The sequence below is a fragment of the Apus apus genome, chromosome 23, assembly GCF_020740795.1.
Source record: "Apus apus isolate bApuApu2 chromosome 23, bApuApu2.pri.cur, whole genome shotgun sequence".
Lineage (NCBI taxonomy): Eukaryota > Metazoa > Chordata > Aves > Apodiformes > Apodidae > Apus > Apus apus.
In genome coordinates this window covers 640,586-667,546 of record NC_067304.1, presented here as the reverse complement: position 1 = coordinate 667,546, position 26,961 = coordinate 640,586, and the positions used below count along the sequence as shown (strand labels likewise).

The 26,961-nt window shown below is 50.4% G+C and overlaps 1 protein-coding gene across 3 annotated transcripts; it reads right to left on the bottom strand.

The window, feature by feature from the left end:
• On the bottom strand, positions 1–26,961 carry KLHL12 (kelch like family member 12). Of its 3 annotated transcripts, XM_051639100.1 has the most exons (12): positions 26,878–26,961; positions 26,419–26,616; positions 19,865–20,018; positions 18,850–19,067; positions 14,184–14,333; positions 11,491–11,605; positions 9,636–9,742; positions 7,922–8,117; positions 6,391–6,549; positions 5,617–5,715; positions 2,163–2,349; positions 1–1,536 (listed from the first exon to the last, which is right to left on the bottom strand). In XM_051639100.1, the coding sequence occupies exons 1-12, from the start codon at positions 26,959–26,961 to the stop codon at positions 1,410–1,412; spliced, it is 1,794 nt and encodes a 597-aa protein (XP_051495060.1). In that variant the 3' UTR covers positions 1–1,409. The 3 variants fall into 3 exon arrangements, with proteins under 3 accessions (XP_051495060.1, XP_051495062.1, XP_051495061.1); XM_051639102.1 differs by lacking the exons at positions 26,419–26,616; positions 26,878–26,961 and adding an exon at positions 25,663–26,389; XM_051639101.1 differs by lacking the exons at positions 26,419–26,616; positions 26,878–26,961 and adding an exon at positions 20,614–21,287.

The window sequence follows — 26,961 nt, the reverse complement described above, 5'->3', positions numbered from 1 at the left end:
TTCCCGCTGGCTCAGGAAATCTTTTATTCTTTACATTTTCATTAAAAAATAAACATAGGAAACAAAACCACAGAACACTTGTGTGATAGGAACAAACGCAGAAGGTCAGAGCATTGGCTGAAAGTGCATAATGGAGTCATGCTACCACGTCCCTGATCCCACCCTGTCCCCCAAGCAAGGAGTCAGCAGGAAGCTCAACGAGCAGCAGAACACGGAGCCCAGGCACTGGGGGGCCAAGCTGAGGAGAGCCCCTGCTCCCAGGAAGGCAGCAAGGCAGGAGACACGCTGAGGAGACAGTGGCAGAGGAAGCTCTCACCTGGGGCTTGTGGCGCAGGTGATGGAGAGCTAGTGAAAGAGGAAGTGGAGTTAGGCCAGGGAAGAAACAGAGGGTAACATGGATCCCTAACGGCCCTGGAAGCAGAAAAATCCTAGATAAAAGGAGTATCACCACAATGAACTTATCTGAAAGGCTGAGGTGGGTGTGCTGGACAGAGAGGGCTGTCCAGCCATGAACCCCAGTTGCTCACCAGCAAGATCATGTGGGTGGCAGCAATTGTGTCTCTGCTGCCAGGGCCCCACCTCTGCAAGGTGACCTCTCCAGGGGGTGGGAGCGAGGGCAGCACCCAGCACAGCCAGGCTCCTGCTCAAGAAAACACAGCACTTTGCAGCTGGGTCTGTTGAGCTCTTTGAGGGAACCCTGATGTGACTCTCGCTGCGCCCCCTGACTGGAGCACAGCGCTGCAGACCTGCTCCTACACCAGGCAATGAGCTTTACCCCCACCCTCTGCCCCTGCAGCCTCGGGCTTTTGGGTCTCAGTAGTTGACAGCTTTGATCTGCGACTCCTTCTGTGTGCAGAGCTGTGAGAAGTGCAGGACCCCTCGGACATGCTCACTCCGTTTGCCTCTGCTCTCCTGTGCACCTGAGGAGCACGTTCACACATTCAGTATGTACAAGATGATTGGAAACTGGAACATCAGAGCAGCTGGATTTACCCCCACACACCCACGTGGCTGAGAGCAACCAGAGGACCTGCGTGGTCCTGCAGTGGCTGAAGAGACTCCCCAGTTGTATGTACAGGTCCTTGGAAGGGTTCTCCAGGCTGGCTGATGCCAAGGCTGGGAGCACCTCTGCTCTGCCGATAGACTGAGCCACAGGAACAGCAGAGGACACAGCTTCTCCTGACCCACCTCACCACCCTTCTCCAGCTCCACACAGAGCCCCCAATTTCAAATGACTGCTGAGATAACACGGTTATGCACATGCTCTAGTCAGAAGCAGCACAGAAAGCTGCTGTTCTGGTGACTATTTCCACAGCATCCACAACTCTCAAGAACAGTCACTGCAAATCACTTGGGACTCTTCCTCCAGCTGAGACTCTTCAGGATGTTCTTCAGAAGCTCCCTCTGGATCACTTCTCCCGAAGGACACAGACTCCAGCGTCGCAGCGCTGCATCCCCAGGGAGGTCACCACTTCCCAGCTGTCAATGACGGGATCATAGCACTCAATGCTGCTCAGCAGTGAGTTGCCATCGTACCTGCAAGGACAGAAAGCGGCAGGTGAGAGATGCTGCTGAAGGGAGAGGCTGAAGTGCTCAGAGCCCTGGCCTGGCCTGAAACCCCTGCATTCAGCTCCTTCTGCTGTCTGCTGCTGCTCTCCTGCCTGTCTTCATGGAATGATCATGGACTGGTTCGGGTTGGAAGGAACCTTAAACAACACATAGTTTCAACCCCCCCTGCATGGGCAGGGACACCTCCCACCAGCCCAGGCTGCTCCAAGCCCCATCCAACCTGCCCTTCAACACTGCCAGGGATGGGGCAGCCACAGCTTCCCTGGGCAACCTGGGCCAGGGTCTCACCACCCTCACAGTGAAGAATTTTCACCTAATATTTGACCTAAATCTCTCCTCTTCCAGTTTTAATCCATCACCCCTTGTCTTCTCACTACATGCCCTAGTAAGAAGTCCCTCCCCAGCTTTCCTGTAGGCCCTGATCTTGGCTCTGGACCATCATGCTGCCTTGAGTACAGTGTCTCTGTGAGCTGTTTACTCTTATAAGCTTGAAATCTAAATGCAAGGAGATGCCACCTGGCACCCAGCAGGCTGTGTCACCTCAGCTGCCTTGTTCCAGCAGACACAGGCGGGCAGGTCCCGCCAGCCCTTACCCCGCGATGGCGTACAGCCTGCCCCGCAGCACCGTGGCCCCCACGTAGCAGCGGGGGGTTGTCATGCTGGTGACAGTTGTCCAGGAGTCAGTGCGAATATTATAGGCTTCCACAGAAGAGAGATGAGCTGTCCCATCGAACCCACCAACCACATAAATGTGGTCGTTCAGCAGAGCCACTCCAGCCCCTGGGGGAAGAGAAGGCAGCACAGTTAGACCCACGGGCGACTGTCAGCACAGTGCTAAGGGCTGGTACAGCCTGAACAAGGGCAGTTCCTCCCTTTCCAGAGGACATTTTCTTATGCTTTTATCTCCTACAGAAGAGCTGCCAGAACCCAGTGTCTTCTGCTGCTGTTGTCTCCAATATGATACATGAAAACCTGTAATTCTACCAATGCTGCTGAATCTCCGGCATGAGGGGGCCTGAGCAACACTGCAGCCAGGGCAGCTTTAAACATGAGATGTTCCCCTTGGCTGAACACCCCCTGTGAAGGGTCTGGAGCACAAGTCTGATGAGGAGCAGCTGAGGAAGCTGGGCATGTTCAGCCTGGAGAACAGGAGGCTGAGGGGAGACCTGCTGGCTCTGCAACTGCCTGAGAGGAGGTTGGAGCCAGGGGGGTTGGTCTCTTCTCCCAAGGAACAAGTGACAGGACAAGAGGAAAGGGCCTCAAGTTGTGCCAGGGGAGGCTGAGGCTTGGGAACAATTTATTCCTGGAAAGGGCTGTGAGGCCCTGGCCCAGGCTGCCCAGGGTGGAGTCCCCATCCCTGGAGGGGTTTCAAAGCCCTGTAGATGTGATGCTGGGGGACATGGGTCAGTGGTGGCCTTGGCAGTGCTGGGTTAATGGTTGGACTGGATGATCTTAAAGGTCTTTCCCAACCAAAACGATTTGATGATCCCATGAAAGGCTCACTCTGCTGGCAGGCAGCTCACTGGAACTCTGTCACTACAGAGAAACGTTTCTCTGGTGTTTCTGGCTCCCTGGTGTCGCCCAGCCTCTGGCTGTAGCAAGAAGAATGACACTGTCCCATGTCAAGCTGGGGGAGGGATTTATTTGACATTGCTCCTCCAGGAGCCAGGGAAATGAAAACCAGTGTCCATTGCACAGTCACAGCAGAGAAGTGGCTGAAGCATCTGCCTGAGCAGCCGTTCTCACAGTAACAGCCACCAATAACAGTTGGCCCAGCTGGGAATTTCTGACAACAACAGAAAATAAACCTCTGCAGCCTCTGCTCCTCCCCTGCAGCTCCCTTCAGGTCAAGCACCAGAGAACAAAAAAGATAACAATGGACTTGGTGGCCTTAGGTGCTCCTGCCACTGTTTGAGCTGCATCTCAAGAGCAGAGCAAACCCTCTCAGGCTGCTCCCCCCAACACACTGCATTGGTGAACAACCTGAAGGAAACAAGCCAGCTAACCTGCAGCTTTTGGGCCCGGATCTGTTTCTTCTACAAACAGGGTATAAAGACTTTCTGTTCCACTAAATGCTGTCCTTGCTGAAAGCACCAGAACAGCTGGGAATGGCCAGGCTGCCCCAAGGGCCTCTCAGACAGCTTCACCAAGGAAGACTGGCTGGGAAGAAAGACCAGACCAAGGCCTGGTCAGGGAGGTTGGGTCTAGTAGTGCAATTTGGCCATGGTTTCTGAGGGGTGGCCTACCTCCAGAACCTGTCCCAAGAGATGAAGAGAAACAGGGAGGGAAGAGAAACAATCTCTGTGAATAAAGATTACTTTTAGTCCTGATCTTTCTTGGAAATCAAGGGCCTGCAAGCAGACAGCTCTAGAAAGAGTGCCAATGTCTTGGGGCAAAAGAAGTCCTACAGGGTCCATGGTTACCAGGATGGATGGACTGAAACTACCAGGATGAAGGTTGCAGGTGCGACCTCATCCATCAGTAGCTCGGGGTGTCACTACCATGGGGTGGCTGCACAAAATCCTGGGCCAAAAAGTGTTCTTGGCAACACCTCCATTTTAGACCTCAGTGCTCCCGGTCACAGCAGTGAGGAAAGAAGGAACCTGGCAGGGTCAGAGTGGGGCCAAGATTCCTGCTCCCCCGTGACAATGAGGAGCCTGTACTGCGGGTCCAGGCAGCTTCCAAAAGCCTCAGAATCTTGTGGAAAGCTAGCATGGACCTGGGAAACACTTCATACAAAAGGCTCTCCCTTGAACTCCTTGCTTTTGGTCTTGCCCAAAGCCATGTTCTCTGGTGCACACCACAGACCCCCTGGGGAAAGCTGTCTCATCCTAAGGCTCCCTAGAGATCCCTGGAGAGGTCTCAAATGTTGCCTCTGATGTAGGAGAACCCACAGATCTTCTCATGTGTTTGTATGTTGGGTCTTCCTGGATGTGGAAAATCAGTGACCAACTTCTAAATCAAATCCATTCCTGGCGTATGAGAAACACTTTCCAACTCACTTCACAGGAGTCGCTCTGTCACAGGACTAAATATTTAAAGCTTGGGGATTTGGTGAGTGCCACTGCAGGCACAGGAAAGCTGAAATGTTTTTAGAACAGAGACCAGTTTTAATTGACTACCCAGCGCCAGTCCCTAAACAAAAACACTGCAGCAGAGACCAAACAGAAACTATGCTGCCCAGGCTAGATGTGAAGGACACTTATGGCAAGAATTAGAGAAAAAGCAACTTCAAAAGCGTTTTGAAAGAGGGCCTGTAAGAAAAGCAGAATATGAGAAACAATAAAGCTGTGGAGGTTTCAAGCACCCTGCCCAGCCTCACGTGGCTGAGCAAGGCCTGGGGCAGGTGGCCTGAGGGGCACTGGAGCACACAGGAGCTGCACAAGCCCCACAAGAACCCCCTTGAGAAAAGGAGAAGAGCTGAGACAGCAACTTTCTCCAGAAGTAGGATTTCAACTGTATTTTTCTCTGAGACACAGCTGTCATACTTCAAGCTCAGACAGGGCCCCAAGCAGGAAAGACAAACTGAGAGCTGGTGATGGGTGCTGAACGTGTGACTGCACCATGTCCCACCAGGAGTGTGAGCGCTGCTGCGTGTCAGGGCTCTGGCAGTGCTGCTCTCTGGGCCAGAGCTGCTGCAGGAGCTGGGGCCAGGGTGTCACAGGGCAGAGTGTGGGTGAAGGAGGGTCTGCCAGAGCCCTCCTGCCTTGGCCATGTCCTGTGCAGCTCACCAGCACCAGGTTAGCAAACTGCAGTTTGTGCCTTGCTAGCTTTTCTTCTAGTCATGGAAGCCACACACGACTTCCTCTCCCTCCCTGTAACCTACAACCCCCCCACACTCCTCTCTCCACACCTTAGCCTGGGCTGGAGACACTGGGCATGTGAAAATTAATCTTCCTCTTGGGCAGTTCAATCAGCATGTCCTAAAATCATCCCTTCTCAAATCCAAACCACTCCCTGGGCCCACTCAACATCCTGCAGGACAGCAGAGCCAGCCAGCAGTGACTGCACCAAATGTTTTGGCCTCCAGGCACCAGGGGCTCTCACCTGAGCGCTTAGTGGCCATTGGGGTGACATTTGTCCAGTGTCCAGTGTGGGGATCATACCTCTCTACTGAGTTCAGTATGTTTAGCCCATCATAGCCACCTGAAACAAAACACAACAGAATCCATGGATCTGACATATATATAAATCTATAAATACATGAGGGCTGGGCATCAAGAAGGCAGGGCATCTGTGGGGAAGGGGCTGGAGCACAAGTGTGAGGAGGAGCAGCTGAGGGAGCTGGGGGTGTTCAGCCTGGAGAACAGAAAGCTGAGGGGAGACCTTCTGGCTCTGCAACTGCCTGAGAGGAGGTTGGAGCCAGGGGGGGTTGGTCTCTTCTCCCAAGGAATAAGGGATAGAACAAGAGGAAATGGACTCAGGTTGTACCAGGGGAGGTTTAGGTTGGATCTTGAGAACAATTTTGTCATGGAAAGGGTTGTCAGGCCCTGGCCCAGGCTGCCCAGGGCAGGGGTGGAGTCCCCATCCCTGGGGGGATTTAAGGGTGTACAGACACAGCACTTAGGGATATGGTTTAGTTAAGGACTTGGCAGTGCTGGGTTAATGGTTGAACTCCATGATCTTGAAGGTCTTTTCCAACCAAGGTAATTCTGAGATTCTGTGTCAGAACCAGAGCTGTGCAGAGTCCAATGTGGGGAAGTAAAATCTTCTCTTCTAACCTGGACATGACACAACAGGTGCTCCCCACAGAGCTCCTGCACCACCATTCCTTTAAAAACAACAATTTGCAGAATGCCAAGAGGTTCTAAGGGCACCTACCAAGGCAGTAGATAACTCCATTAGCCACAACAAGCCCTGCTCCTTCCCGTGCTGTCTGCATGTCTCCCAACATGCTCCACTGGTCAATGTTGGGGTCGTACCGCTCCATACTGGTGTGACGGCGGCTCCCGTCAAACCCCCCGGACACGTAGATCATGTCTGCAACATTAGACACAGGTTGGACACAGCAAGTCAAGTATCAAGGGTGCAGATGGAGCAAGGAGGCCCTCAGAGATGGAGCAAACCTACAGCATGGTCTGCAAAATACAGGAACAACTACAGATCTTGGCACGTGGCAGCTGGGACCAGCCCAGCCTGCTGGCTCACTGCATCACCCTGCCCCAGCAAACCAACCAAACAGAAAACCCATCTGGCCCTAAGATCTGCTTCTTGTGTGAGGGTGATGAGACTCTGGCCCAGGTTGCCCAGGGAAGCTGTGGCTGCCCCATCCCTGGCAGTGTTGAAGGGCAGGTTGGATGGGGCTTGGAGCAGCCTGGGCTGGTGGGAGGTGTCCCTGCCCATGCAGGGGGTAGGACTGGATGGTCTTTGAGGTCCCTTCCAACTCAAACCATTCCATGATTCCATGATTCTGGATGATGGATGAAAGAGAACACACACACACCCCAGTTCTCTTGTTCATGCTGCAGAACCTACTGATCCACGGCCAGGCCCAAACCATGCCTGTCACCACCATCCTGGCTGCACCTTCCCAGAGTGCTCACAAGGCAGCAAAAGGAAAAAAGATCTGTAAGACATGTCTGGATGTTCAACATCAGTCTCTCACACTGGATGACCTAACTCAGGCAACAGTTTCACAAATCTGCCTTCTGCAAAGCAGTTGCATTTTAAAGAGAATTTTCATTAGAACAGATTACTAACAATCTAAATTAATAATATTTAACCAGTATTAATTATTAAGAAGTTACTATAAGCATTAAAGCACAGAATATTCATTAGAGTGACTGCTAATTTCATGGCTAGAAAACTTCCTCTCATTTCCACACCAACTTTCCCTTGCCCTGTTGGTAACTATTTGCTCTCATTCAACACTTACATTGCCCATGTCTTTCTCAAGCCAAGTTACACTCACAGAGAACCATCCAATCCCCTCCCGGCCTTTGCCTTCTCAGCAGAAGCAACATGAAGTCCTGTGGTTTGCTCAGTAGCTGTTTCTTTCTTCCAAGTCTATCCTAGGAATCCTTCTCTGCACTTGCCCCAGTCCCAGCCTCTCCCAGTGCTGAGGGCTGTTGCTGTACATGGTGTCCTGTGCTCAGGAACACACACCACCATCACCACCCCGGGAGCTTCCCACTCCATAATCCCTCACAGCTGCTCTCCCTCCATGCACAGACACACGTGGAGGCAGAGCTCCTCAGGCTGTGTGGGCAAGTTTTCCATTCCTACATCCAAATTATGGGAAACCAGAAGGACTTTCAGAGTCGCCTCCTCCCTCACTGCTGGCCCACTCTGCACAGACCAGCTCAAGGTGGGAACTGAGCAGGGCCCTGGCACCACAGAGACCAGGACATACCTCCAAGGGTGGTGGCTCCTGCCAGGCCTCGGCGTACATTCATAGGAGCCACGGAGTACCAGATCCCATCCTCATCTGATGTGTAATCCAAGCACTCCACAGAGCTGAGGCGGGAGCGGCCATCGTACCCCCCGATCACGTAGATACGGTCGTGCAGGGACACAGTGGCGACGTAGCGCCTCTTCCGGGTGATGCTCTGGAGCAGGGAAGGGAACAGAAAGGTGATGGGAAAAGAAAGAAGGACATGGAGCTCCTGGAGAGCCCAGAAACCAACCATGCCCTGGGCTGTGTCACCAGCAGCGTGACCAGCAGGGCCAGGGAGGGGATTGTGCCCCCTCTGCTCTTGTGAGACCCCTCTGCAAGGCTGGGTCTGGAGTGAGTCCAGAGGAGGCCACAGAGATGATCCAAGGGCTGGAGCAGCTCTGCTCTGGAGACAGGCTGGGAGAGTTGGGGTGTTCAGCCTGGAGAAGAGAAGGCTCCAGGGAGACCTTAGAGCACCTTCCAGTGCCTGAAGGGGCTTGGGACAAGGGTGATGGGACAAGGGGGAATGGATTAAAACTGAAAGTGGGTGGAATTGAGATGAGATTTTAGGAAGAAATTCTTCAGTGTGAGGGTGGTGAGACCCTGGCCCAGGTTGCCCAGGGAAGCTGTGGCTGCCCCATCTCTGGCAGTGTTGAAGGGCAGGTTGGATGGGGCTTGGAGCAACCTGGGCTGGTGGGAGGTGTCCCTGCCCATGGCAGGGGGGTTGGAACTAGATGATTTGTAAGGTTCCTGCCAACCCAAACCAGTCTGGGATTCTATGAAGGGGAGGAAATAACACTTGTGCATGGAGACAAACCACTGTTCTTCCATCCTCTTTTGATGCTTTTTTGGAACTATGGATTTATAGGATACAGCCCTGGCTAAAATTCTTCATGACTGTGTCTGCCTTCCTTTGCCTGGACTCTGTCTGTGCCATTCTCTCTTCTCACGGCCAAGCCCTCTTTGCCCTGAAGCATTCTGCATTAATTGTCATTTATCTTACACTGTTACATCTTCTGTACATCCCAGGGGTTTGTGTGCCTCCCACTGGGTCCCTGCAGAGACTGTTCATGGGAAAATGTGGAGACTTGGAATATTTGATGAAAATATCGGAAGCTTTTAGCCTCCAAAACAGACCACAATTTTGGGACACCAGGTGATACAGGGTCTTCTCTGGTATTAAAAAAGAGGCAGCTCTCCACCGTTACACAGAGGTGGTGATGAAAATTACATGAAAATGATTTTCAATTTGGGTAAAAATAGTCATCAGTGCAGGAATTCTCTTTTCCTTACTACCTCCTGTTATGGTCAGAAACAATGAAACCAGAGAGAGTGTGCAGCCTGCCTGAGAGCAGGACTGATTATACTCTTCCTATCGACATTTATCATCACTAACCTTAAAGCTTAACACTCCTTCAATAAGAAACATGATAGCTCTCACTCCCACAACAAAGAGGTGGGTCTCTGCAGGCTCAGCTGATTAGAAATGTGACAACCACCTCTTACACAAATCTTAATTAGCAAATCTGGAAACATTAAGTGTTCATCTCAGCAACTCTAAATAATTGATGGCAGGAATACTAAGAGGAACACAAAGCAGCGCCCAAAGGAGAATGTTAAATGGCTGATACTACAGGATCAGTGTTTGGTCACAGCCTGTTCAACCCCGTGGTGGTTAGAAATGGTCCCTTACTGGCAAGAAACTCCACTCCTGAGTCTTCGGGTCATATTTCTCCACCACATCGATGGGTGACTGCTGGCTGCCAAAGCCGCCGATCACCAGCAGGACTTCATTTGCTCCTAGAGCAGAGAGGGAGAGCAAAGGCAAGTCAGTCCCTTGGCAACCAACGGATCACCTCAAGGCAATCACCTGAAAAATCTCTGAGCCTTCCTTGGTGCAACAAGTCACCTCTGTTTTCATCACTCCTCTGAAGCTGGCACCTAACCTGGGTACTGTCACCTGGGCTCCCTCTGTTCCCAGTGGGGAGGAAGAGGGACAGTGTGTGGCAGTGAGACCAGCTGGGATGTTGGGAGCTGCCTGCTGGAGGCTGCTTCTCCTCAAGTCAGAGGGACTAGGAGAAGACAAGCTGGCTGAGTGAGGTGCTGAAGTTGGCTTGTTTCTATCTCCTTTTGTATTCTCTCAATTATTTTTATTTCAAACCTCTTACCGCCCCCTGAGAGCTGAAGGAGGACGGCTGCTCCCTGCAGCCTCCTCACTCCCCTCTGGACAGCATCCAGGCCAGATGGCACATCTTTGTGCACCATTTCACTGAGAAACAAGTCAGGCTGACTGAAGCCTGAAGAATTAATGAAATATTTTCAGAGGAAATGTCTCTTAAGTGTTAAAGATTTTATTTCCAAGTTGATTTCCCTCTGATTTCTTTTCTCTGAGATTGTCCCTGTATTTTTCTTATTTTCTCCCCAAGAGTTGAATAGAACTTGTGACCTGGAGAATTTTAACTTTCCTTGTCATGGGTAGTGGCAGGTTTCCATTATAGTTTTAAAAATAGATAAGCATGTCCTGAATCCCCTGTGTACCTTCTGCAATAGGGAGTTTTACTAGAGTTTCAAACTGTTCAGCTTTTCACTGGAAGGACTGAACAATGAGGAACAAAGATTTAACAAGACCCAGTCTGGCACAAAGCAGAACAGCTGCCACCTCAGATGAAGGAGAATGATCTAAAAAAAGCACTGGGAAGGATTCACAAAAGAGCTGCAACAACAATTTGGAAAGCCTCCTGTGCAGCCTGACAGCTAGAAGCAGAATCATTTCAGTTTATCCCTCAGAAAGTTAATCCACAACTTCACCACAGTTTCTAGGTGACACATGAGAGCAGCTGATCGCAGATAGTATTGAATGAATTGAACAAGGTAGGACTGAATCCAGACAACCTTGGCAATAAGGTGCACAGTTTTTGCCTGTATAATTAAGCAATAAAACAGTTTTGTGATGTCTCCTTTATCAGGTGAAGCATTTCAACTCAGAACAAAATGAAATGTGTCTTTCTGCAATGACAGGTTGAGCTGAAACTGATGCATTGAAACTGATGCAGGATGTTCCCAGAAAAACAGGAGACAAGCTGTGGCCTGGACTATGCTGGAGGTCAAACCACACCATAACAAGTCCTCTGAATTCCCTCTTGAAAACTTCTCTTCCCTGTAACACACCTGCCTCTCACCTTGCAGCTCTTTTTGTTTCTGACACCGATACCTGTCTTTTTTGACAGGAAGAACTCTGCCCACACTTCTTGGACAGCTGCACGCTGAGACAAACATACCTGGAGGCAGCAATCACTCAGGTAACTGGTTTTATGGTTGCAGCAGAGGCATGGGATTAAAGACAACCACCAAGTTACTGCACTGCCACTAAGCAATTGTGCTCTGAAAAAAATGTCCCTCTATCCTTTCCTTCAGTCCCCTGCTGTACCGTGGGAGATTGTGGATGGACAAGTCCCTGCTGTGAAGCACTTCAGGGCAATGACAAGGTGTGGAGCACAATACCAGCCAGTGTCCCAGACCTGCTCAGTGTCCCTTCCCTTGCTGCTCACCCAGACGTGCTCTTGTCCTGGGTCCTTGCATCTGACTCCGGAGCTCGGGCCGAAGATGAAATTTCTTGGCTTCATCTACAAGGTCTCTGCACTGCAGGCTGCACCGGATGAAGGGCTGAGGGAAAACAGGAGTCACTGGTACAAGTACTTACAGATCCCTCACAGGAACTGTCCTAAACCCACCTCTGTCAGTTCAGACAGGACTACAATGCCTTGTGGGCTGGCTGTGGGTAGTAGGGTCCTCCTGCAAATACAGCACATGAGGAAATGCAGCTGAAAAGCTATGGCTCAGTTTGTTCTCACACGAAGTCTGGCACTGCAGGTTCTATGATGAAAATAACTACTGGAAAACTAAGGAAAAGCCCCTTCTGCTACATTTAAGCCAGCAGAAGTATGTCTGAGAAGGGGGACTGACAGTGAAACTACAATTGCAACTGGTTTGGCTGGATCTGCCCCATATTATCTACTCTCAGCTGCAGCTGCCCTCAAGGAAACAGCACAGGAAGCAGTTCTGCTGAGCCTGGTATCCCAGTCCATGAGACATGGGACATGGAGCTATGGAAGTAACAAGCAATGGAAGCAGCAAGGCCTTCTTTAAAAGAAGTGGGTGCCACTGCAGCCCAAGGACAGTCTTATCCCCTCCTTGCACAACGCGGTGTGATTACCCCCCTGAACAAACCTCCCGATGTGCCCTTGTGGCTAAGAAGGCCAATGGGATCCTGGGGTGCATTAGGAAGAGTGTGGCCAGTAGGTGGAGAGAGATCATTCTCCCACTCTGCTCTGCCCTTGTGAGGCCACATCTGGAGAACTGTGACCAGTTCTAGGCTCTCCAGTTCAGGAGAGACAGGGAACTGCTGGAGAGAGCCCAGTGGATGATGGTGGCAGAGATGACTGGTGAGTTGGAGCATCTCCCTGATAAGGAAAGGGTGAGAGAGCTGGGGCTGTTCAGCCTGGGGAGGAGAAGGCTGGGTGGAGACCTTATTAATGTCTCCAAGTATCTCAGGGTGGGTGCAGGGAGGATGGAGCCAGACTCTGGTCAATAGTTCCCAGGGACAGGATGAGAGGCAACAGGCACAAGCTGGAACACGGGAAGTGCCATTTAAAGATGAGAAAAAATTTCTTTACCATGAGGGTGGCAGAGCCCTGCAGACAGGCTGCCCGGGGAGGGGTGGAGTCCCTTTCTCTGGGTATTCCAATCCCCTGTGGATTCAGCTCTGGGTAATGTTCTCCAGTGGATCCTGCCTTAGCAGAGGGTTGGACTTGATGATCTCTAGAGGTCACTTCCAACCCTGGCAACTCTGTGATTCTGAGGCCCTGGACACACACACATTATCTCAGGCTGGTTTTGGGACAGATTTAATAGTTTTGGTACCAGTCCCTCGTTAGCTTCAATTTCAGTTTCAGGTGGACCTTAACAATCTCACTGAGCACATTCTAGCTCTGGCACAACTGAAGTGCCTGTCAGCTGTCTTTACAGCAGAACACCCACAAAAGGCAGCTGTTTCCCAGTAGAGCAATGTTGCTCAACCACCATTTCTCTAGAGCAGTCTGCCACGCAACACTCAGCACCCCTTAGGTGACAAGGGACAGTAACCACTGGTTACTTCACATCCCCATCAAACCAGAGTTCTGGTTTGAACTTCTCTGTGCCTTCCTGTCAAACCTGGCATAGGGGCAGCATCACCTCCTGCTTGCACAGTTTGCAAAAGTTTAATTCTCTCTGATCATCATGCACAGTTTGGTTTATTTTTCCAACACCCCAGCCACACAGAGAAGCAGTGTTAGAGGTGGCTCTGAGTTGGGTGTTGGCCTTGGACCTACACAGCTGCTGTCCTCATTCAAAGGTACCTGCTTGCCATCTGCACCTAAAACAATGAGGAGCCATTTTCTCCTCAGGATGGTGCCAGCAGCCTTCAGCCTAGAGAAGACCTGCTACCATGACTGGAAGGCAGAAAACAGCTGTATGAAAACTGGAAGAGATGACAACAAAAAGGTGCTACATCTACCAGGAGACAATTGAGTAATTGGACAGGGCACCCTCCCAGCTGAAAAGCAGGGTGCTGTGACTGCTGGGACAGCAAAGTACTTCTGAGGAAACCAGTGGGTGCTCCAGCTGAACAGGGACAACTCCATAGTGTCAGTATCAAAAACCATCAGCAGAGACAGCAGCTTTTGACATGCTCTGTTGGAACAGCAGGAGTCCAGAGGAGGCCACAAAGATGGTCAGAGGCTGGAGCACCTCTCCTGTGAAGACAGGCTTAGAGAGTTGGGGATGTTCAGCCTGGAGAAGAGAAGGTTCCAGGGAGACCTTAGAGCACCTTCCAGTGCCTGAAGGGGCTCCAGGAAAGCTGGGGAGGGGCTTGGGACAAGGGCAGGGAGTGAGAGGACAATGGGGAATGGATTAAAACTGGAAGAGGGGAGATTGAGATGAGATCTTAGGAAGAAATTCTTTGCTGTGAGGCTGGTGAGACCCTGGCCCAGCTTGCCCAGGGAAGCTGTGGCTGCCCCATCCCTGGCAGTGTTGAAGGGCAGGTTGGATGGGGCTTGGAGCAGCCTGGGCTGGTGGGAGGTGTCCCTGCCCATGCAGGGGGTTGGGACTGGATGATCTTTAAGGTCCCTTCCTTCCCAGCCCAGCCTGTGACTCTGTGATTCTCAGGCTCAGCAGGGCACAGTGCCCTCTCCCCGTGCTGTACCTCGGTGTCGATCACGTCGGTGATGTAGCGCGGGGTGAGCAGCGGCATCCGCACGTACTGCAGCAGCTCGGGCAGCGACGCCTCCCGCTCCTTCTTGGAGTGCTTCACCCAGTTGATCACTGCCTCAAACACCGGCTCCTCGGAGTCCACCTGGGGAGAAGAGAAACAGGCTGAGCAGACTGCAGGAAGGCATCTCAGCAGCATACTGTCTGTGGAGCAGACAAATTCCAGCTCGACAAGCAGGGTTTGTGCTGGAACCAGAGGGTTTATGGACCTCAGGGATGGGTGTTGGGACCCTGCAGATGGGGCCTGGAGACCCTGAAAATGAAGGGCTGGATTGCAGAAATGATGCTTTGGAGCCTGAAAAGGAGGCACTGGGCCCAAAAAATCAGGTTGGGAGCCTCACAGTTGGAGCTGAGACAAGCAACAAGGCTGTGAACTCTGAAATGAGGCTTGGGACTCTGAAATGAGGCTCTGGAGGTGATGAGTAGAGCTTTGGGCTGCCCAAATTGAGCTTTGGAAGGAACAGAGGAAGATGTGGTCACTACAGTGAGAGCTGGGACCCTAAAATGAGTATTTGGACACTCCAAGTGAGGCTGTGGGACATGAAAAGGAGAATTTTAACCTTGTCAATGAAGCTTGGAAGTCTACAAAGAGGCATTCAGACCTGAGAGGATTTAGAACCTAAAAGGAGGCCTTTTGCCTTAAGAAGAGATTCAAACCCCCAAAGGGAATCAGTGGACCTTAAAAATGCAGCAGTGGGCCCTAGCAGTGACGGTTTGGCCCCTCCAAACGAGGCTTTCAATCCTGAAATGAAAGCTTTGAACCCTCCAAATGAGGCTTCAAGCCTTGCAAAGGAGGCTTTGGGAACTAAACACAACAGTATTAATTTTCTTTCATTTTCTTTTCCTTAATATGAAATTGTTTTTCCCTTCCAGCTGAGATCAACAACTGGCAGTCCAAGTGCCAGAAAAGTCAGCTTTACAGCACACAGCAGAGCCTGAAGATGCAGCCACCACTTTTGGGAGAGGCAAGGAACAGGCTCTAACTCCCAGAGTGGCTCCCAACTGCTCAGCAGAGCAGGAGTCACAGTTCTGCAAAATACAGAGCACCATTGTGGAATCACTGAGGTTGGAAAGGACCTTTAAGATAATCAAGTCCAACCACTAACCTAACTATACCATCATGAAAGTGATCAGAATAACTTTTCCTTTGTACAGAATCTTACCTATAGAACCATGGAATGGTTGGAGTTGGAAGGGACCTTCAAGATTACAGAATGGTTCATAGAGTGGTTTGAGGTGGAAGGGACCGTAGAGATCATCTAGATCCAACCCCCTGCCCGGGCAGGGACACCTCCCACCAGCCCAAGCTGCTCCAAGCCCCATCCAACCTGCCCTTCAACACTGCCAGGGATGGGGCAGCCACAGCTTCCCTGGGCAACTTGGGCCAGGGTCTCACCACCCTCACAGCAAAGAATTTCCTCCTGATCTCTAACCTAAATCTCTCTTCTTTCAGTTTAAAACCATCACCCCTTGCCCTCTCACTACAAGCCCTTGTAACAACTCCCTCCTCAGGGACTTAACCCCCTGTAGCCCCCTGCCCATGCATGGCCCCTTTAACACCTGAGCCACTCCAGGGATATTTAAGGGTTTTATTTTAATTTCATCCCACACTTAAGAAACTATAAACAACTGGGTTTCAGAGTGGAGACCCCCAGAGTGTGAATGTTACTGTTCTGTTCAGCCTGGAGAAGAGGAGACTGAGGGGAGACCTCATCACAGCTACTGCTTCCTCATGAGGGAAGAAGGAGAAGTGGGAGCTGACCTCTTCTCTCTGGTGACCAGCGATAGGACCCAAGAGAATGGTGGGAAGATGTGCAGGGGGAGGTTTAGGTTGGACATTAGGAAGAGATTCTTCACCCAGAGGGTGGTGGAGCACTGGAATGGGCTCCCCAGGGAAGCAGTGATGGCTCCGAGCCTGAAAGTATTCAAGAAACATTTGGACAACACCCTTCAGGGACATGGTGTGAACTTTGGGGTTGTCCTGTTCTGGGGCAGGAGTTGGACAGGGTGATCCAGGCTGTCTGAGGAGCTGTTGAGCCACCATCCCTGGAGACATCTAAACAGATGTGGTGCCAGGGAACAGGGTTTGGTGGTGGACGTGGCAGAGCTGGGGTAGTGGTGATCTTGAAGGTCTTTTCCAACCCGAATGATACTGTGATAATGTCTATTTCTCTCTCCATTTGGAAGCAGCACATGCAGGTGCTTACACCAGTTCCAGAGATGACACATTAAACCACCCAGATTTGTTCCTTCCTGGGAACCTCAGGTGCTCAGGATATCTATGATCACCACAAGCAAAAGAATTGTAAAAAGCTCTACAATCTATTATTTAGGCTTGGTTTTCTTTTTGCACATCTCTAGATCATCCAACACGAAAGTAAATCAGACATGACTTATTATCATGAGGTCTGCTAACTTATTAAATATGAAGATTAAAGGGGATGCAGTAATAAGGGGACTGAGCCTTCCTACCAATACAACTGGCACACTTGGAAGCTCAGCTTGAAGCTGTTGCAGACTGTTGGGAAGGAGGGAGCCACAGAGTTAATTATGCAAGGCAATTCTTCCAAGCCATTGATTTTTATCTGTTACAGTGTGACCTGAAATGGCCTCCTTGTTTGAATTACAGGGAAAGGACAATTAGAGCTCACAAAAGGAGAGCAGAGTACTTCATTGTCTCCAATTTTCACCACCTCCTCTTCAAATGCCACATTGTTTTTATTCCCTCCCCAGCTGACTCTCCTCTGATATATTTAACAGTTTTGCATGAAATAATTTCTGTTTTCTGATAAACTATGAGTAACACTAAACACAGCATGGCAATGAGGACCTGCTATTATACCTCTGGAGAAGCCTGGTGGGTTTATGAGAGTGTTTCTCATTGCCCTAACCTCCCCACTGCCACAGGAACAGCTCCAGTGGTTTCATTCACCTTCTTCAGCTATGACAATGGATACACACCTCCGTGTGCTCTGCAAGGCCTGAGTCACTCCTTCCAACACCCACTGCATTTCACTTTGCCTGTGTAGATCATCTGTAGCTTGGCCACGTCATTCAAAAGTTCCTCATTTTTTCCTCTTCACTGCTCAGAAGTGTCCACAGGATGCCTCACAGCCTGGTTTGGGTTTGGGAGGGACCTTAAAGATCATCTAGATCCAACCCCCTGCACGGGCAGGGACACCTCCCACCAGCCCAGGTTGCTCCAAGCCCCATCCAACCTGCCCTTCAACACTGCCAGGGATGGGGCAGCCACAGCTTCCCTGGGCAACCTGGGCCAGGGTCTCACCACCCTCACAGCAAAGAATTTCCTCCTAATGTCTCATCTAAATCTCACCTCTTCCAGTTTTAATACATTCCCCTTTGTCCCATCCCTCCCTGCCCTTGTCCCAAGCTCCTCCCTAGCTTTCCTGGAGCCCCTCCAGGCACTGGAAGGTGCTCTCAGGTCTCCCTGGAGCCTTCTCTTCTCCAGGCTGAACACCCCAACTCTCCCAGCCTGTCTCCAGAGCAGAGCTGCTCCAGCCCTTGGATCATCTCTGTGGCTGCTCTGGACTTGCTCCAAGAGTCATTATGTCAGCCCTCACCACAACCCACTTCAGCTCAAACCCTCACAGCATTAAAGCTGCAGTTTGTTAAACATCAAACACACTCAGCCTTTCTCCACTGCTGCCCTCAGCTTGTGTCAGGGCCTTTCACTGAGCTCTCACATGCTCTTTGTCAGGCAGACTTATTAAAAGAGGATGTCATCTTGGCTGACATTTTGAAGGCAGACATCCATCAAGGATTCTCCTCTGGCTACTCCCGTCTTGGCTTTTCAGGAATTCCACCAGAGATATCACTTACACTGCTTTGCTTCTAGGAGTTCACGTCACTGTGAACTCTGAACAGTGATTGCTTCAATCATTTCTTTTAGAACAGAAGCAAACATCAGCTCTCAATGAAGCCCCTGTCAATAAAAAAATCACAAGTCCCCTCCCCATTATCAAGGATTGTTCAACTTATTTCAATTCTCAAGAACATGTATTTTCATACAAAATTTGGAAAAAAAGTGCTTGAGGGGTTCCATCCAAGCAGTAAATCCTCCAGAATCCAACCTTAAAGGAAGAAAATCTGCAGAGAAGTCCCTGAAGAGTCAGACAACCCTGCACCATCACACATCCTGCTGCTTGTAAGAGTAAAGGACACCCGAGTGCCTGGGATGACACAAGCACTGCTTGTGCTGCTGAGCAGCAGGCACAGATCTACAAATAAAAGGGAAAGTCTGGGGATATTTCTGAAATGTAGGCTTTAGACAGCTTGTCCTTGTAACCTCTGAAAGCTCCTCCAGGGAAAGGAGGAGACAAGGGAACAACAGCTCTGCAGAGGCAGCTGTGACTGCTTCACTTGCAAGAAACATTTGTGTGACATGTCCTTACACAAAAGCTTTATGTCACGGATCAATTTCAGATTACATGGCTAAAAAATCAGCAGAAGCTTCTTGAAAATTCAATTTCAAATTCAGGAACTGTGTGAGAAGTCCACCCTATGAACACAGACTTATTTCTTACTGGTTTCAAGGTTTTACTTCAATGCTTAGCACAGTAATGGTACTTTTCAGGTTTTACCTGAATTTCATCACACTTGATGAGCTTTTCAACCTCTTCTTGATTTAAGAGGATAAACTCTTCGTGCTGAACCACCTCTGGGAAATGTTTCTGGCTGAAGACCTCTGCAGCTTGCATTAGATCAACACAATTGTGTGTCTCAGCAAAATCCCGAATGCCCAAACAATTGGATGGATCCAGCTGGCTTTCTAGAAACTCACAGCAAGCTTGTTTCACACCTATGGAAAATTGGGAGGGGTGAATGAGCACTGCACTTACTGTCCAGCTGCTGCTTTGAAAAGGGCTCAGGAAAGACAGTTCAAAACAATAACGAAAATCCAACTCAAATCACAGGCTTAGAAATAGGACAGGAACACACACATGCAAATATTTCTTTGGAGGGATGTGAAAACACTGGGCAGAAGATGGTGTGTTTGGGCTTTTTGATCTCTGGCTGTTTCATTTAGATGCAAAAATTAAATAAATCTGATAGTAGAAAAAGACTCAAATGTTGAGTTGAGCTTCATGGATTAGAAACAAAGAAATGAATGTGCTAGTGGATATGGTGACCACACTGCTGGGTTTTTTCCTATGTCTTGTTGATAATTGCCTGGGATTTGGGATAATTGCCTGGGATTTGGGATAATTGCCTAGGATGGCTCCAGAGGTGCAGGTGCAGTGACCTCACCCAGGTGGTTAATCATCAAGACACAGTGATGACAGGCCAAATGACATCAAGAATTTGCTTATTATTATCAGTTGACTGAGCTATGCTGTACAGTCCACAATTCCTCCTGGGAATTCTCAGGCAGGAATACAGCAGCCCAAAGCATGGAACAATAACCTGTTTTGTCATCTTTGTTCCCCCACCTCTACCAACAAAACCACAGCACACAAGACAACAGAAGTTTGACCTAAGTGCTTATAAATATCATGCCTCCCACAATCTGTCTTCCATTTCCAGAAGGTCAGACACACCAATCTCTGAACAGCAGCAGCAGCAACTGTGCAGTTTGTGCTGATCTTGGGCAAGTACCTTTCAGCTGGAGCAGACACGCCGCGGGGAGCAGCTCTTGGACGTTCTCTACTGTCACATGAACAGTTTCTGTGTATACAAAGTCCAGCAGGATTTCCATGGTGGAAGCTGTCAGTCCCTGGATATCCACGTAGGGTTTGTCTTTCTCAGAGAGCTGTAAATGAGAAAGGATACCAAGGCTGCTTTTTCAAGTAATGTGATCAAAAAGCCATTAATGTTCAGCAGTTTTTTAAAAATGTGATCTGCCAGAGAGCTGTCAGCAGAGATTTGGTCTTTCTCGTGCTCACTGCAAGGAGGGATTTTCCCTATGGAATTCACTTACAGGGTGAGTACAAGAGCCACAGCTCATGATGGAGAAGCAGGGCAGTCAGACTGCATTGAAAAATGAGCAAGGTGAGATCAGACATAGCAGAAATTCATGTGTCATTTGTGCAAGAGAAATGAAGTCTCTCCTCCATGCAGTGACTCCAGCCTTTACTACAACAGACAGTCCAGGGGGATTCCTCCCCAGGCTGGATGTGTCTGACATGCTGCACTTACCTGGAGTCCCCACCTCCCCACTCAGCCCTACAACCAAAGCAAAGTATCTCCTGACTGTCCAACTCCTGATCCAGCCTGGAAGCTCATGCTGAAGATCCCTAAAAAGCATGACTATTTACAGGCCAGAAAATTCAGAGGTGAAGGTTAAATGTAGGTTTAGCTTAAACATTTAGAAGTAAAACAACACCATATACAGTGTTGGTACTTACCCAGCCCTGATCTTGTCCCCTTCCCATCTTATATCCTCTTTTAGGATAATTTTTTTGAGAAAAAAAATAAAAATCATCCTCTCAACAGTCAATCTGGCAACAGTAAATTCTGTGAATCCACCAAATTTGCACCTCTATAGGTACAAAGCTGAGATTATCTTCCACAAAGCACCAGCTCAGTGGTTCACTGCATCCATCTGGAACTGCTGGCACTGCAGCTGATGATTCCTGGGCAATGGGATAGAAGGTGGAGTCACTGAACACACCCTGCAGGGAGCTGCAAGCTCTGGTCTGCAGGAGTGACCTCAACAGAAGATGTCTCCAAGCAGCACACTGCAAACCCAGCCTTTCTCTCCATGACATTTGAAGCAGTGAGCACCAGTGCAAGCAGGATTCAAGTGAAAGCCCCTGACTTTTCTTGCCAAGAATTAGCCTGAAGTCAGTTACAGACCAATTGAGCAGAGACTCAGTGAACAGAAAACATGATCAAAAACGAAAGGATTTCTGTCTGGAGACAGGCTGGGAGAGTTGGGGTGTTCAGCCTGGAGAAGAGAAGGCTCCAGGGAGACCTTAGAGCACCTTCCAGTGCCTGAAGGGGCTCCAGGAAAGCTGGGGAGGGGCTTTTTATTAGGGCTTGTAGTGAGAGGACAAGGGGAAATGGTTTTAAACTGAAAGAGTTAGGTGAGATCTTAGGAAGAAATTCTTCACCATGAGGGTAGGAAGGTGCTGGAACAGGTTGCCCACGGAGGCTGTTGATGCCCCATCACTGGAGGTGTTCAAAGGTAGGTTGGATGAGGCTTGTGCAGCCTGGGCTGGTGGGAGGTGTCTCTGCCCACGCAGGGCAGTTGGAACCTGAAGATCTTGAAAGTCCCTTCCAACCTTAACCATTCTATGATCACCTGCCTTAGAGTCTGCCTCAGCTGGGGAGAAAGGAGATGATACAGAAGCAGAGGAAGCAGCAGCAGTTGAGGACAGCCCTGCAGAGACATCCAGTGCCACAGCAGCAGAAAGGAAGTTATGTCTCTGCTGAGCCTGAGCCTCTCCTATGACACAGAGAGATGCACTTCATAGGAGAGAAGACAACCACAGGAGGTACTGGTGACACAAGTAATTTGAGAGAAGAGGCCTTTCAAGTCTGTTGACACAATGAAGAAACTTTATGGCATTCACAGACAGAGAATAGCAAATGACCTTGTCTGACCTGCAGTAGGACAGGCTTTGCCTTGCACTGAGAAGCTAAAATGAGTTCCTAACTTGGGCTGGCCCAAACACTCCCAGAACAAGAGTAAACTGCTTGGTACAACAGTTTAAAGGAGAGATGTCACCAAAGGTCCCAAACGACCAGACAAGATGTTCTTACAATTCCAACAAGCAAATGGAGATGTAGGCAATACAGACTTGGAAAAGGATCACAAAGCAAGGTGGGGGTCTGGTCTCTTCTCCCAAGAACAAGAAGTAGGACAAGAGGAAACAGACTCAAGTCACCCAGGGGAGGTTTAGATTGGATCTTGGGAACTATTTCTTCCCCCAAAGGGCTGGCAGATCCTGGCCCAGGCTGCCCAGAGCCAGGGGTTCCCATCCCTGGAGGGGTTTCAAAGCCATGCAGATGTGGTGCTAAGGGACATGGGGCAGTGGTGGCCTTGGCAGGGCTGGGAAAACAGTTGGACCTGATGATCTTAAAGGTCTCTTCCAACCTAAATGCTTCTGTAATTCTAAAATGTTACAAACATCTATTGACAGAATACAGGGGCATCAGATCACACTGCATCAGGTAGAAGCTGCAGACAAATGTTCTACACAGATCAGCCTGGAGCTGGTAAGGAAGCTCCTGTCCCCACAACCAATGTTCAACATTCAGTAACCAGCCATGCACACACTCTGGACTGCTGACCAAAACACCAGTCATGGGGACAATGCTAACACCACAGAGACAATCACCTGTTTCCCTCCTACTTTGCTCCAGTCCTTGTTGGATGGCTCACAGTTTACTCACATGCTTTCAAGGAAGAAAATATTTCAAAGAACTTCACATAATGTATGTGACACAGAATAACTTGGGATCCCAGCACCACACCTTGAAGAAAGACCTCAGAGTGGAGACAATTGGATTCTGAACATCCCATGAAGACCCTAAGCTGCACACGCAGCGCTGGGGAGCTGCACACAGTGGTGGTGCTGCTGGGACAGAGCCAGTCCCCCGTGTCCCCACAGATGCACACATCTGGGCTCAGAAGCAGTGCAAAGGGAGGGTCACACAATGCTATTCAAAACACAGCACCAGAAGCTTTCGTGGTGCAGGTGTTTGGTGGTACCAGACAGATCTCTGCTGTTAGAATTTCAAGTTTTCTTCTTTGTTGTTTAATGACAGACTCTTCCCAGCAGTGCCCAGTGACAGGACAAGGGGTAATGGGCACAAACTGGAGCACAGGAGGTTTAAGCTAAATATAAGAAAGCACTTCTTCACTCTGAAGGTGACAGAGCCCTGGGAGGGGCTACCCAGGGAGGCTGGCGCGGTCTGGATCTCCAGAGCGTCCTCCCAACCCCCAGCACTCTGTGACTCTGTGAGTTCCGCTAAGCAGCAGGAGGTAAAGCAGGAAGGGGTTGACATGCCCTGATAAAAGCACCCATCCCCTCAGCAGTCCAGGTCCAGCAATCAGTTGGAACACCCAGGAAAATGCATTCCTAGAGTTAAGGAGAGTCACTTGGAGACATCAGGAGTTTCACCCCGGGATGTCTAAGCTGCCGAAAGCCTCAAGGCAGGGCTTGCAGGGCCCAGCTCTGTTGTGAAACACAATGCTGCTATCATTGCATCCACAAATCATGCAACACACTTGGCAGGAGAATGGGCCTCAAATTTTTGGCACCATTTTCTTATCCAAGGCCACTTTCTGTTTTTTGCCTTCCCTGATGCAGATACACAAAACTGTAATAAATAAATGAACCCCTCCAGCTTCTTCTCACATGTAGAGGAAAAGAAATGCTGGCATGACAGTGCTAATATGTGTTCTGGAAGGTGTTCACAGTCAGTGAGGGTGACCATAAAGACCTGGAAACACAAATTCTTGATCTTCAGAATACTTCTCCATGTTCAAAGAGAAAAACAAACCTTCAATTTCTACACTCCCAAGAGAAGACAGACTAGTTTCTTTCCGAGTTGGAGCCAATGATCAGCTCTTAACACATTCTCAGTTGTGCTCAGTTGTCCAAAAAAGGCAGAAATCCCAGTGCAAAATTGGGATCCAGGGGAGCATTTGCTAGAACTAATTTTCAGTTTTCACTGCAAGGAAGAACCCTGAAGGTAAAACTGATGAGTGTTTCTTTTTCCTGTCTACATTTTTAAATAAATGTAAAGACAGGAGTGAGAAAAGGAAGGAAAGCAGAGAACACAGGGACTAGGAAACACAGCTCTTGATGATGATAACCTCTGGTGACAGTGTCAGTGCTACAGGGGCCATGTACAACTGTGATATCCTGAGGGACAAGGACACAACCCTGGGATCAGCTCTGAGCAACACCTGGTGCAGCCCAAGTCTGAGAGAAGCCACATCTCACCCAGGCAGGTAGTGCCCAGATGGGCAGGAGGAGAGAGATGGAATGCACAGGAAACATAGAATCATGGGATGGTTTGGGTTGGAAGGGACCCTAAAGACCATCCAGTTCCAACCCCCTGCATGGGCAGGGACACCTCCCACCAGCCCAGGCTGCTCCAAGCCCCATCCAACCTGCCCTTCAACACTGCCAGGGATGGGGCAGCCACAGCTTCCCTGGGCAACCTGGGCCAGGGTCTCACCACCCTCACACTAAAGGATTTCCTCCTCATGTCTCACCTAAACCTCCCCTCCTCCAGTTTTAAGGAAGCCCTTGCAGAGACTGTCAGTCCATTGTGCAATCCAGCGCTTTGAGTTCCCTCAAGTTACAGCCACAGCCAAAACACTCTGTATCATCAAGTGGCTGGAGAGCAACCAAGTGCTGTCTCTCCCTGCTCACCAACACACTTGCCACTGACACTCCAAGGAAGCAGGTCCACTTTGAGGCTCACCAAGTTCTCATTTGCTGGAAAGAACACTCCCACAAACCCTCAGAAACTGGGCCTGACACTTGGCAGGTTTGTCACTTTGGGGTTTCCATAAGAAAAAGCAGATTTGTGAGAAATACAAACAAAATAAGTAAAACTCTCCAAGCAGCTGGAATTGGGGAGGGTGAGGGATGGAGCAGCCACGCCCACAGGGCACTGCAAGCACCGTTTTTTCTAGGAAGAATTTAAACTATGAATTAGAGTCACTACAATGTTGCAGTTAAAATGAGAGTATAAAGAAGGAAGAAGAGACAATATCAGCTTAGATCCAGAGTGTATCAATCCTCTGTTACAGCCACAAAGAATGTTCTGTAGCACAGAGTGATGGGATCTCTGCACACTGCTCAAGTAAAGTCCAGGAAGACAAAAGCACTGACAGGAGTGTGGGGGCAAACTCAGAGAAGCAGAAAGAGATTCTGCTGAACTGCTGAGCACCTCAAAGCTACTGGTAAACAAAGAACTTTGGCTCCAGGGACTGAATTTGCTTTGTGTATTTTTTTTTTAAAAAAAGCTTACATTTCCTTTATGCAGAGAAGGTGCATAAAACTGACAAATGGACACATTTCATGAAGACATGGACAGAAAAGATACTGATATCTGGTCAGTCCACATAATGTCTTTTTTTGGTTGCTTTGCACAGGACTCTAAAAATAAAAAAACACCTGCTCATCCAACCCAGCACTGAAAGAACCAGAAATGCACACACAACTCTGCCAACAGCATTCATTGCTGGATAAAACAAAGGAGAAAAGGATTCTCTCCTGCAAGGACTACTGGGTTAGCAGAGAGGTCTTTAGGACCTTTGAGCTCCTTAGTAATTTTTCACCCCGCTAATGGGGAAGTGTCTAGCAGAAGGAAAGCATCTTCTGTAGGAACAAGCCAAAAATATTAATTCCGGCTACAAAAGACAAAGCCAGGCAAACCAGCTCATATTTAAGAACCTGCAGGAGGGCCAGTTTTTGCTCAAATAATACCTGTCAGTGATTCTGAAAGCCCAGCCTGCAGGCAGTGCCAGTCGATGCAGCGCTTGGAGAGCAAAGGTCCTCACTGCCAGATCTGCTGATCTCAGTCTCCTCAGCCCCAGAGCAGGAGGTGACATCCTCTTCACCAGAGCAACAGCACAACCCCACGCGCAGCAGCTGATCAGCCAGTGCAGCTGCAGAGCAGCACAGGAGGCAAATCCCTCCATGTCAGTTTCCAAGGGCTGCCTGGTCGCACCGCCTGGGCTGAGGGACACGGCACAGCTCACACAGCCTTGACTGGGGCTGGTACCCTGGGCAAGCAAGATGCCCAGAAGCATGAAGACCACAAAGCATCACTAGAAAAATCAGTAGATGTATCAGAGCCTTTCAGCTCAGCCTGGCAGCTCTCTGGTGCACAGGTTGGTCACACAGCAGACAATGATCCAGGACCGTGGTGCCAAGTGCAGCCTCTTAACTCCCACCATGCCATGACAAAAGGCTCTGTGGCCACCATGAGACCTAGAATCATCACGAGGAGATCCAGGGCCACCAGGAGAGGATCCAGAGGGCTCCAGACCCACCACGAAGGGATCCTGGGCCACCATGAGGGGCTCCAGAGAGACCCAGGGCTACTGCGGGGGGATCTAGAGCCACCACGGGGAGATCCAGCTCCGCCATGGGAGGACCCTGGGCCAGCGGCTGAGCAGCTTGCCATAGAGCATCCCGAGCCCCGGGCAGCACTGCCGCCTGCCCCGAGGGCACACCGACCTCGCTGGTGAACATGGCGCAGAAGTAGTCGCTGCAGGCGGCCAGGACGATGCGGTGCGCCGGGAAGTCCTTGTGCTCCACGCGGAGGGTGACGTCGCACAGCGTGTTGCTTTTCCGCAGGGCGTTCATGGCGTTGAGGATGGACTTGGCGTGCGAGTTGGTCATGATGTCCTTGGGGGGGGCCATGGCGCCCGGCACCTGCGGGCACAGCCAGCACGGCCACATGGCGGGGCCGCCCGCCGCGCCCGCAGGGGGCGCTGCCGCCGCGCCGCGCGCCCCTCCCTCCCTGCCTGCCCCGCCCGGGCCGCCCCCGCCCCCCCCGCAGCCCCGCACCGCCCGCAACCCGCAGCCCACGCCCCGCAGCCCACGCCCCACGCCCCACGCCCCGCACCCCGCACCCCGCACCCCGCACCCCTGCCCCGCAGCCCCTCCCGCCCCTCCCGGCCCCGCCGCACTCACCGCCGCGGGGAGAGGGCCCGGCCCGCGCGCCGCTCCTCCCCCCTCCCTGCCCTCTCCCCGCGCGGCGCGCTCTGATGGCGTCAT

What these genes read in the sequence shown, in the direction of transcription:
- KLHL12 (XM_051639100.1), bottom strand. Translation starts at nt 26,961, where the DNA reads ATGACGCCATCAGAGCGCGCCGCGCGGGGAGAGGGCAGGGAGGGGGGA. An exon ending in GTGTCTGCTCCAGCTGAAAG is followed by an intron (nt 19,068 to 19,864) that starts GTACTTGCCCAA and finishes AATTTTCCATAG; the next exon opens with GTGTGAAACAAGCTTGCTGT. An exon ending in AGGAGTGGAGTTTCTTGCCA is followed by an intron (nt 8,118 to 9,635) that starts GTAAGGGACCAT and finishes TCCCTGCTCCAG; the next exon opens with AGCATCACCCGGAAGAGGCG.